This window comes from Trichoplusia ni, chromosome 20 (assembly GCF_003590095.1).
Source record: "Trichoplusia ni isolate ovarian cell line Hi5 chromosome 20, tn1, whole genome shotgun sequence".
NCBI lineage: Eukaryota > Metazoa > Arthropoda > Insecta > Lepidoptera > Noctuidae > Trichoplusia > Trichoplusia ni.
In genome coordinates, this window is record NC_039497.1 from 6994029 (window position 1) to 7005779 (window position 11751).

Genomic DNA, 11751 nt, shown 5'->3' on the forward strand with positions numbered 1-11751 from the left:
AAGGTGTCCCGCAAAATTTACCAGGACCATCTTCTGAGAGGCCGGCCCGAACTGCGTCTTCCAAGTTTAACGAAATTCATAAAACAGTATTATATAGAGAATGCTCAGAGTTAGGAGACCGCAAACACCGGCCGTACTCCTGCTTTCCCGAAGACGAACCTTATCCAACTATACTGCAGAAAGGGTTTTAAATGCTCGCTAGACTAAAGAAATTACAATTAAATTAATTGCTTTAAATAAGCTGGTAAATACAGGTCTGCGCATGCTGTTTTTGTTATCAATGCTTTAGTCAATGTAAATATTTTTATTATTAACTCGTTAATTTGAGTTGTAATTTCCTTTTAAACGATAAGAAGATTGATTGATTAATCTGGAGTGATAAGCCTGCTGGTAAAGATCAAGTAACGTATATAAAGAAATGATACTGAGAAGAGAATAATCAAGTGTTGGACTAGCCTACGATGAAGTACCTGCTCACAGTTTTCGCGGCGGTGGCACTGGCTGCGCTGGCTTCCGCCGAAGAGCCCATCCTCAAGTACTACCATGAGAATGCGGGCATCGCAGAGGCGGCGCGCATCAAGAACGCCGAGCAGGCATTGGACTTCGATGGCTCCAGAATCGTTGGTGGATCCACCACTGGCGCTGGGACCCACCCGTTCCTGGTCAGTCACATGAGTTTCATTAACCTCTGAATCAAACATCTCATTTAGACGTCTCCTACCTTTTTCCTGTCTTTAATTAAACACTAACTTCATGTAGCAAATCGACGCTTACAATGATTAAATGCTTAAACTTGATGTATGTTACAGATTGGACTTGTGATCACCCTGTCAAACGGTCAAACTTCAGTATGTGGCTCCACAATGCTGTCTAACACTCGTTCAGTAACTGCAGCCCACTGCTGGAATGACGGCAAAAACCAGGCCATTTCATTCACTTTGGTCTTCGGTTCTGCTTTTCTTTTCTTCGGTGGCACCCGCGTCTCTACCTCCAACGTTCAGATGCATGGTAGCTGGAATCCTAACACCCTCCAGAATGATGTCGCTATGATCAACTTCAACTGGGTTAGCTACACCAGTGAGTGTTATTCAATCTACTTCAGTATCTTCAATCATCTGTTGTTTTATGATACAATCTGCTAAACAGAGCTTTTAATGTTTCAGATGTGATCCAAAAGGCAAACCTGCCAAGTGGATCCCAGCTCAACAACAACTTCGCAGGCACATGGGCCCAGGCTGCCGGCTACGGTAGAACTAGCGACAGTAAGTACTCTCATGTAATCTTAGATAAATGAATGTAGCATCCTCAACGTTTGACGCTTTGGCTTGCGAATAGCAGGAAGCAAGTACCGTGAATATTCATTCGTGACAATCCTAACCATTTTCCTCAAAGTCTTCTTTAGCCATCTTTGAACTCCCTCAACTAATTAGTAACCAAGGTGTATCGTAGTATATTAAACTTATCCAAGGAGATCATAGATTATTCCCAACCATGTGTAGTATGCATGGTCCTGTAGACGATGTCAGAATCCCTTTACATCCCTTTCATCATTAACGCTGTAGATAAATTTAACTTTCATCCATTTTATATGAAGAAAAATCATGACCGACATTTAATTCTTCCGCAGGTGCTAGCGGTGGCATCACCACGAGTCAAACCAAGAGCCATGTGACGCTCCAGGTCATCACCAACGCCGTGTGTCAGCAGACGTTCGGCGGTGCCATCGTCAGCTCCACCCTCTGCACCAGCGGCGCCGGTGGTGCCAGCACTTGCAACGGAGATTCCGGTGGTCCTCTTGCCATCGGCTCTGGAAACAACCGTGTCTTGGTCAGTATCTTACCCATTGCATATCTAATAACGTAAGGAAAAGTATTGTCTGATTCTCAAACCGCTATCTGTATAAGTAATAAATAAGGTTCTGATCTAAAATATTTAATATTTAAAATATTTTAGATCAGAACCCTATTTATTACTTATACTCGACACGGTCTTTCTGTGGAACTATGCCATTAAAAGTTCCTCGTTGTTTCGGAAGGCACGTTAAATTGTGGATTCCTGCTGTAGATTATTTGGAAGAAGGCTAGAATGATGATGATCTAAAATGCTTATTATCTGTTCACAGATTGGTATCACCTCCTTCGGATCAGCCAGTGGTTGCCAGAAAGGATTCCCCGCCGCCTTTGCCAGAGTAACATCTTTCGCCTCCTGGATCAGCGCTAGACTGTAAATGTTTACTGAATTTAACAACGGAAATATATTTTAAAGTAGTTAATTCATATATTGATTTTTATTGTCCCTGCGGCCCAGTTCACAAAAAAACAAAGAACCAAATCCATTCCTTGTTTATGAAATCACGTGATATAATCTGATTTGTTTTGCCCAATCTGACTGATATAGAGACGTTAATCTAAAATGAGGTTATTTGGACATTTGTTCAGTAGATATTTTTCACTTAGTTTGAAAAAAACATAACATGTCACTTACTTGAGAATAATTGTTATGACATTCGTCAACTATTAACTACAACTATCCGAAACGAGGGTAGTTATGTGTTTTGTTAATATAAACGCTTATTTACTTCCGACTTACTCGTGAATTTTTCTATTAAACCAGAAAGCCTAATGTTACATCTAGTCATCTTATACTTATTGCAACACTCTGTTTTAGGCCATTTCCTATTTGATTTCCATTCGTATGCGATGTAAAACTGTTTTGATTCTTTGAAAATTAAAGATTTGTTTTTTTTTTTGTACTTTACGTTTCATAAATTGAAATCAGGCAAAGACAGAGCATTACCTTTTTACACTTTTGGTGAGGAACCTCCTTGAAAATTGTATGGTTTGGTATTTTTTACGCAAGGCCACCTCATTCACTCTGGTCTTCGGCCCTGCTTTCCTTTTCATCGGCGGAACCCGCATAACCACCTCCAGCGTTGAGATGCACGCCAACTGGACCCCCAGCACTATTCAAAATGATGTTTCTATCATCAGCTTCAACTGGGTTGGTTACAACAGTAAGTGATACTATTGACCCATCTTTCTCGACATACTTAGTTATCATCTATCATTTTGTAACAAAATCTGCTAACTAGTATTTTAATGTTTCAGACCTGATTCAGAAAGTTAACCTGCCAATTGGTTCCCAGCTCACCAACCACTTCGCATTCCCATTTGCTCAGGCTGTCGGCTACGGTAGAACTAGCGACAGTGAGTAACTTATTATTATATCAAAGTCGTTACTTATATTATAATAGACATTTTTAAACGCCCCAAATAGTTATGCCCTAATAAACACACTATCAGGACGATGACCCCTAAGCCACCTTTACCAATTTATCTACCCAGTTCCGTATGTTCACTCTCGCCTTTGTACGAGGGCCCGACACTACTATTTAATTAAATAAATTAGTATCCGCACACCGCACTTCATCTTGAATTTTTCATTTTTACTGTCAGTGTGCGTTCAGTGTTTTAAATTAGAAAAAATAATCTCTCTTTTTCCCGTAATTCGATCTTATTATGGAGTAAAAATATTTGAAAATAAAATGTCGAAATCGAATGTTAGGTTAATTTAAACCTAAAAGACTTGGTGTACCCTGGTTAACAAAAATGCTTTATCCACAGGTGCTGGTATCGGTCTCTTCCAAGCCAAGAGCCACGTCACGCTGCATCACCAACTTCTGGTGCCAGCAGTCGTTTGGTTCTGCCATCATCAGCTCGACCCTCTGCACCAGCGGCGCCGGTGGCACCAGCACTTGCGGTGGAGACTCCGGTGGTCCCCTCACTATCGACACTGGAACCAACCGCGGCCTGGTTAGTATCTCTTCGATTTAGAAAATCCATATAAATTAAACGAAAACATCCATAAAATGGAGATTGAATCAATCATAAGAATGACAGATTTTAAAATGGTGCAGTTTATTTGCTACAAACGAAACGCAAGAAAACCAACTTATAAAATAAAGACTTCTCAATTCGTCGGCTTTTTATGTTTGTAACCTCGGAACTTCGGACTGGATGAACCTATTTTGACAGTTTTTTTTTCATTTACCGTGAATAGCCGCGGCCTAATGGTCACGCTATTGTTCTTAAAAAATATTACTAACATTTTTGGTTCATAGCAAATCAATCAATTTCGATTGTTTATTATTATTGAGATGTTAACAATTTTTCCAACTGTTTATTAACGATTATTCTTTTGTAGATTGGTATCACCTCATTCGGATCGCAAAATGGCTGCCAGCTCGGATTTCCCGCTGCCTTCACCAGAGTCGCATCTTTTGCTTCCTGGATCAACGCTACAAGGCTAGAATCTAAGCAAAAACGAGACTGAATATTTATTCAGTCTTGCGATATATTTGCTAAATAGCAACGTACTTAAAGTTTAACGATTTAAATAAATGATTAATTAAAAGTAACTTAGTTATTTATTTTTAAGTATATCAATCACGCTAAATGACAAAATATGATGGACTCTAATTCTCTTTTGCTACTTAAATTAAGCGTTTTCACCACCCAAAATATTTATTTAGAAGACAATAGATTAGAAGTTCAGAAATACTTTTGCCATACTCTGTTCTGATGATTTAATTCTTTTTATTTAAAGATATCTTAGATTTGTTGGTATCTTAAGAAGAACCTTGAACCAAAAAAACATGTGGTTTTCACAAACAACTTTGGCTTTCAATGCATTGACGGATGTATAAACCGTCGTCGTTAAAAAATGAATTAATCATTTTAGTATCCTAGCTAAAACTGGATTTCCCTATCACAAGATAACAGTTAATTTGTTTTGATTTGAAGTACAACTTCATATCTAATGACAAACCCAGGAAATAGATTAGGTATTATTTATATTTTGGTGTGTCAGGTTCCGTATGCAAGGGTTAAAAATTAAAATAAAAAGAAGAAAATTATCATCGAAAAGCAACGGTTTGATAACCGTTCCTTTTTTTCTTCCCTTTACCTTCACTTTAATTTTCTTCTTGATAATGATCACCAGTGATCATTGAAAGTTTTTGTTTCTTCAGACGATTTCAGCGAACGGCACAACCGTCAATTCGACTCGCACTCTTATCATAATACACAAAATCTACATTTTAAATAAAATTACGCATCGTGTAACTACATATCAAATACCACTGATAATTGCCACTGTAATTTTAAATCCGATGTGATAAGTCGACGACTAGATAACTATATGCTATATAAGGAGTATCAACCAGATTGGAAGAACGAAGTGTCATATTAATCCAACATGAAGTTTCTATTGCCTGTTTTCGCGGTCGCGGCTCTAGCTGCTCTGGTTGTGGCTGAAGAGCCGGTGCTCAGGTACCACGAGACTGTGGGCATCAAGGAGGCTGCTCGCATCAAGAGTGCAGAACAGGCTGTGGACTTCGATGGAACCAGAATCGTCGGTGGATCCGTCGTCAGTGCCGGCACTCATCCCTTCCTGGTCAGTCTATCTTCCATAGTACATATATTCGGAACCATGCAACTAGAGTCAATACTATAACGTTTTAAAAGTGCTTGTAAACCGGCCTATTTGAAATTAAAACTTTTGATTTTGATTTAGTCTGTTTTGCAATTAACCAGCAATTTTTAAGGAATTTAGTAATTATGTATATCACATTTTGCCCACTCTGCATCGTTGCGTACCCAAGTCCTATTAATAGTAATAGAGATTTATGTAAATGTAAATACTCCAAGCTTTAAGCTCGTCCCAAGCTCGTTTTTGAACGATTAAATTAATTTATTTAATTAAGGTAGGGAAATCATAATATACCAAAATAACTGTAGAATTTTAATCGCAATTTTCTAATAAGTAATAACTATAGTCCTGCTTTAATTCTTATTAAAATAAATATTTTATTTGTTACTGAAACTGAATAAAATTGTCTAAAATATAAGAAGCGAATTGAATTATGGCCCATGAGGGGATCGAACCCGCGACCTTCGCGTTATTAGCACGACGCTCTAACCAACTAAGCTAATGGGCCGGTGACGAGAGTGCTGAAATAGGCATATGGGTTTGGAGATAAAAACAAAAAAAGTTGTATTTCAATGATTATTAGGTTTCAAATAGTAGTTAAATAAATATTATACTGTCGGGCTGACTGCTAACCGCAATTACACTTCTTTTCGACTAATTAGGTGACCTAAAACTATATTAAAGTTTCATAAACTTGCGTATCATAATAATTATAAAGATTATATCTTTACTTTAGAATATATACCTACCAACTTTTAAGTCGTTTTATATTATTATATTTTAAGATCTTCATTTGTTAAAACCAATATTGAAAAGCTAAAATAAACTGAATGACCAAAAATATTATCATGACAACTAGGAGCAGGCTTAAGTAGATAAAGAGCTAAAATTTCTTGTTTGTTCTACTTATTCAAAATACGTCAACTGTAAAGAAAAACAACAGTCTAACTATCACGGTTCAGGGGATTTCAGGCGGTGTACGTTTCGTTAAAATTCACTTCCATCATTTTTCCCCATCGTAAAAAGAAAGTATAACATCGAAAACTATTTGTTCTTTCATAAAGATCGGGCTTGTGATCTCCCTGACAAGCGGTCAAACCTCTGTATGCGGGTCCACCATGCTGACCAACACTCGCTCAGTGACTGCAGCTCACTGCTGGAGAGACACTAGCAGCCAGGCTAATCAGTTCACCCTCGTCTTCGGATCTTCTTGGCTCTTCTTCGGCGGCACTCGTGTCACCACCTCCGACGTAGAGATGCACGCCAACTGGGACCCCAGCACCATCCTGAATGACGTTGCCATCATCAGCTTCAACTTTGTTGGCTACACCAGTGAGTATTACTTCGCACCTAGCATTTCGACTTGATCAAGACTTCGTAGCACGATAAACTAATCTATATTCTTTAATTTATAGACGTGATCCAAGCCGCTTCTTTGCCCAGCGGTAGCCAGCTCAATGAAAACTTCGCCGGCACCTGGGCTCAAGCTGCCGGCTACGGTAGAACTAGCGACAGTGAGTACCGTAAAACATTTCAATTTTGAGCTTTTTACTCTGCATGATGTCTGAACATCTGAAATTAGCCCACCGTGCGTAAACACAGTACTGATTGATTTTCTTCCTCTTCAACGGTATTTCTGTGGGATGGAATGTAATGTATCAATTTTGATAATAGCTGCTGGTATCAGCACTGCTCAAGCCAAGAGCGCCGTGACCCTGCAGATCATCACCAACGCTGTCTGCCAGCAGACCTTCGGTCAGTTCATCGTGGACTCGACCCTCTGCACAAGCGGCGCCGGTGGCGTCAGCACTTGCGGAGGAGACTCCGGCGGTCCCCTCACCATTCAGAGTGGAGACAGCCGCGTCTTGGTAAGTAATTATATTCAACTGGCTCATCATAAAATAAAGCTCTTTCCCAAGCCCGAATCAATATTACAGAATTGAATTTGATTGTACTCACGAGCCTTAGAAATCTGATAGTATTCAGTGACACCGATTTTAAAATGAGGCTGAGAGTTAAAACCTCATTGCTGATATGACAGAATTTACTAATTGTATGTTGTACACAGGTCGGTATCACCTCCTTCGGCTCAGCCAACGGCTGCCAGATCGGACTCCCCGCTGCCTTTTCGCGAGTCACATCTTACGCTTCCTGGATCAACGCTAGAATCTAAACAGAATTACAACACGAGACTGAATAAATTATTAAATAATTACAACCCTACATGTTCTTTGAATTTTTGCCCTTGCGGCCTGTAATTTTATGTTTTATATTTGATAACCAAATGGCGGTATGAGTACTTCCTACTGAATGATAGATACCCCAATAAAGACTTGCGGGTCTTTATTGGGAAACTGTTATGAAATAAATAATTATGTCTAAGGACCTGCAACAAGTTTCCTTATAATATGAACCACAAGTTTAAAACGATAACATGTGTAGTAAGGAGTATTTCCTAATCTGTAGTACTTTAGAAATAATTTGATATAAAAGTAAACAGAAGACCTGAACTGAAAATAAAAGTTTATTAAAGCAAACATTAAACCGTCACAATGTATAATTTTTTTTTTTGAGAAATCCCAGGAAATAGATTTGGCAAGCGTTTATATTTTATAATGTTCCTTAAGCAAGTGTTAAAAATTAAAAAAAAAGAAGAAAATACTCATCGAAAACTTCTTAACTTTAATATTTTTCTTGATAATGATAACCCAAAAGTTTATGGCATCAGCCATAATTCGACTCGCACTTTTATCATAATACACTATATAATTGCACATCATTTTAGTGTACTGCGTTGTTTTCCCCAAAATCTACATTTTAAATAAAATAACGCATCGTGTAACTTCTGCATATACAAAACTTCTGAATATATCAAATACCACTGATAATTGCCACTGTAATTTTAAATCCGATGTGATAAGTCGACGACTAGATAACTATATGCTATATAAGGAGTATCAACCAGATTGGAAAAACTAAGTGTCATATTAATCCAACATGAAGTTTCTATTGCCTGTTTTCGCGGTCGCGGCTCTAGCTGCTCTGGTTGTGGCTGAAGAGCCGGTGCTCAGGTACCACGAGACTGTTGGCATCAAGGAGGCTGCTCGCATCAAGAGTGCAGAACAGGCTGTGGACTTCGATGGAACCAGAATCGTCGGTGGATCCGTCGTCAGTGCCGGCACTTATCCCTTCCTGGTCAGTGTCTCTTGCATAATATGTATATTCGGAACCATGCAACTAGAGTCAATACTATAACGTTTTAAATGTGCTTGGAAACCGGCCTATTTGAAATTAAAACTTTTGATTTTGATTTAGTCTGCTTTGCAATTAACCAGCAATTTTTAAGGAATTTAGTAATTTTGTTAATTATGTATATCACATTTTGCCCACTCTGCATCGTTGCGTACCCAAGTTCTATTAATAGTAATAGAGATTTATGTAAATGTAAATACTCCAAGCTTTAAGCTCGTCCCAAGCTCGTTTTTGAACGATTAAATTAATTTATTTAATTAAGGTAGGGAAATCATAATATACCAAAATAACTGTAGAATTTTAATCGCAATTTGCTAATAAGTAATAACTATAGTCCTGCTTTAATTCTTATTAAAATAAATATTTTATTTGTTACTGAAACTGAATAAAATTGTCTAAAATATAAGAAGCGAATTGAATTATGGCCCATGAGGGGATCGAACCCGCGACCTTCGCGTTATTAGCACGACGCTCTAACCAACTGAGCTAATGGGCCGGTGACGAGAGTGCTGAAATAGGCATTTGGGCTTAGAGATAAAAACAAGAACACTTGTATTTCAATTTTTTTTTCAAATAGTTAACGATGGCATTCTAAGCTACTCATTTCTGAGGAAAAATAATAACTTGTTACAAAAAAAGGTATGATATTGTTTTGTCGCAATAGTTGTCTTTTGAACAGAAGTGGTAAGATACCAATATTAAACAAAATTAGCTCTCTAAAAAATTTAAAACAAAAACTGCTGACTGGTAAACGAAATTGCACTTTTCGACTAATTGGGTGACTTAAAACTGTACTAAAGTTTCATACTGTTTCAACTGTACTCACATATAATAATAATTATATGTTTTTTTACTTTAGAAGTTGTTTTATATATTTTAGGATCTTCATTTGTAAAAACCAATACTGAAAAGCTAAAATAAACTGAATGACCAAAAACATTATCATGACAGCTAGGAGCAGGCTAAAGTAGATAAAGAGCTAAAATTTCTTGTTTATTCTACTTATTCAAAATACGTCAACTGTAAATGAAAAAAACAGTCTAGCTGTTACGGTTCAGCGGATTTCAGGTGGCGGTGTACGTACGTTAAAATTCACTTCCATCATTTTTCCCCATCGTACCAAAGAAAGTATAACATCAAAAACTATTTGTTCTTTCATAAAGATCGGGCTCGTGATCTCCCTGACAAGCGGTCAAACCTCAGTATGCGGGTCCACCATGCTGACCAACACTCGCTCAGTGACTGCAGCTCACTGCTGGAGAGACACTAGCAGCCAGGCTAATCAGTTCACCCTCGTCTTCGGATCTTCTTGGCTTTTCGTCGGCGGCACTCGTGTCACCACCTCCGACGTAGAGGTGTACGCCAACTGGGACCCCAGCACCCTCCTGAATGACGTTGCCATCATCAGCTACAACTTTGTTGGCTACACCAGTGAGTATTACTTCGCACCTAGCATTTCGACTTGATCAAGACTTCGTAGCACGATAAACTAATCAATATTCTTTAATTTATAGACGTGATCCACGCCGCTTCTTTGCCCAGCGGTAGCCAGCTCAATGAAAATTTCACCGGCACCTGGGCTCAAGCTGCCGGCTACGGTAGAACTAGCGACAGTGAGTACCGTAAAACATTTCAATTTCCAGCTTTTTACTCTGCATGATGTCTGAACATCTGAAATTAGCCCACCATGCGTAAACACAGAACTGATTGGTATTTCTGTGGGAGGAATGTAATGTATCAATTGTGATTATAGCTGCTGATATCAGTACTGCTCAAGCCAAGAGCGCCGTGACCCTGCAGATCATCACCAACGCCTTGTGCCAGGAGACTTTCGGTCAGTTCGTCGTGGACTCGACTCTCTGCACCAGCGGCGCCGGTGGCGTTAGCACTTGCGGAGGAGACTCCGGCGGTCCCCTCACCATTCAGAGTGGAGACAGCCGCGTCTTGGTAAGTAATATTCCACTGGCTCATCATAAAGCTCTTTCCCAAGCCCGAATCAATATTACAGAATTGAATTTGATTGTAGTCGCGAGCCTTAGAAATCTGATAGTATTCAGTGACTTTTGTCAAAGATTTTAAAATGAGGCTGAGAGTTTATACCTCATTGCTGATGTGACAGAATTTACTAATTGTATGTTGTACACAGGTCGGTATCACCTCCTTCGGCTCAGCCGACGGCTGCCAGATCGGACTCCCCACTGCCTTTTCGCGAGTCACATCTTACGCTTCCTGGATCAACGCTAGAATCTAAATAGAATGATACCACGAGACTGAATAAATTATTAAATAATTACAACCCTACATGTTCTTTGATTTTTTGCCCTTGCGGCCTGTAATTTTATGTTTTGTATTTGATAACCAAATGGCAATATGAGTATTTCCTATTGAATGATAGTTATCCCAATAAAGACTTGCGGGTTTTTATTGGGAAACCATTATGAAATAAATAATTATATCTAAGGACCTGCAACAAGTTTCCTTATAATATGACGCTTGTAAATAGGGCGTTTATAAATAATAGGTACCTTGTGTTAGTGCTTCAAATGTAATCTAGAACAATTATTCATATTCATATTCATATATTTAAATGCATTCCATAATGTTACAAATGATGTTAATAAAAAGGCTTAAAGCTAGGTACAATTTTATGGACCCTGTTAGGGCACAGCAAAAGAAGGCATTACAAATTTATATTACATATTTCAATAATATATTAATTATATGCTATAAGTTAGTAGGTTTGTTTTTATTTTTTATTATTTATTCCTTTATGCTTTATTTATCTACGCTATGGTTTTATCTTCGAAGTACTCATTGACGCTATAGTAACATTTTTCTAAAAGAAGCTTTTTTAGCTTGTTTGTAAACATATGCATCTTTTTTTCATTTCATTTTTTTCATTCATTTTATTGCAACCACAAGTTTAAAACGATAACATGTGCGGTAAGGAATATTTCCTAATATGTAGTACTTTAGAAATAATTTGGTATGAAAGTAAACAGAAGACCT

The 11751-nt window shown here is 38.2% G+C and overlaps 3 protein-coding genes, 2 non-coding genes and 1 pseudogene across 5 annotated transcripts; 4 read left to right on the top strand and 2 right to left on the bottom strand.

The window, feature by feature from the left end:
- Positions 1-258: 258 nt before the first annotated feature.
- Positions 259-2278, top strand: LOC113503828 (collagenase-like). The gene is made up of 5 exons (XM_026885926.1): positions 259-662; positions 810-1077; positions 1164-1262; positions 1628-1827; positions 2123-2278. The coding sequence occupies exons 1-5, from the start codon at positions 462-464 to the stop codon at positions 2225-2227; spliced, it is 873 nt and encodes a 290-aa protein (XP_026741727.1). The 5' UTR covers positions 259-461; the 3' UTR covers positions 2228-2278.
- Positions 2279-2786: 508 nt separating this feature from the next.
- LOC113503975 lies at positions 2787-4332 on the top strand (annotated as a pseudogene).
- An 893-nt stretch (positions 4333-5225) lies between these two features.
- LOC113503723 (collagenase-like) lies at positions 5226-7713 on the top strand. The gene is made up of 5 exons (XM_026885798.1): positions 5226-5454; positions 6555-6822; positions 6906-7004; positions 7165-7358; positions 7559-7713. The coding sequence occupies exons 1-5, from the start codon at positions 5257-5259 to the stop codon at positions 7661-7663; spliced, it is 864 nt and encodes a 287-aa protein (XP_026741599.1). The 5' UTR covers positions 5226-5256; the 3' UTR covers positions 7664-7713.
- Trnai-aau lies at positions 5925-5998 on the bottom strand. Its single transcript has one exon. It is a non-coding gene; the product is annotated as a tRNA-Ile (tRNA).
- Positions 7714-8454: 741 nt separating the features above from the next.
- On the top strand, positions 8455-11043 carry LOC113503725 (collagenase-like). The gene is made up of 5 exons (XM_026885799.1): positions 8455-8685; positions 9906-10173; positions 10257-10355; positions 10496-10689; positions 10889-11043. The coding sequence occupies exons 1-5, from the start codon at positions 8488-8490 to the stop codon at positions 10991-10993; spliced, it is 864 nt and encodes a 287-aa protein (XP_026741600.1). The 5' UTR covers positions 8455-8487; the 3' UTR covers positions 10994-11043.
- Trnai-aau lies at positions 9165-9238 on the bottom strand. Its single transcript has one exon. It is a non-coding gene; the product is annotated as a tRNA-Ile (tRNA).
- Positions 11044-11751: the final 708 nt, after the last annotated feature.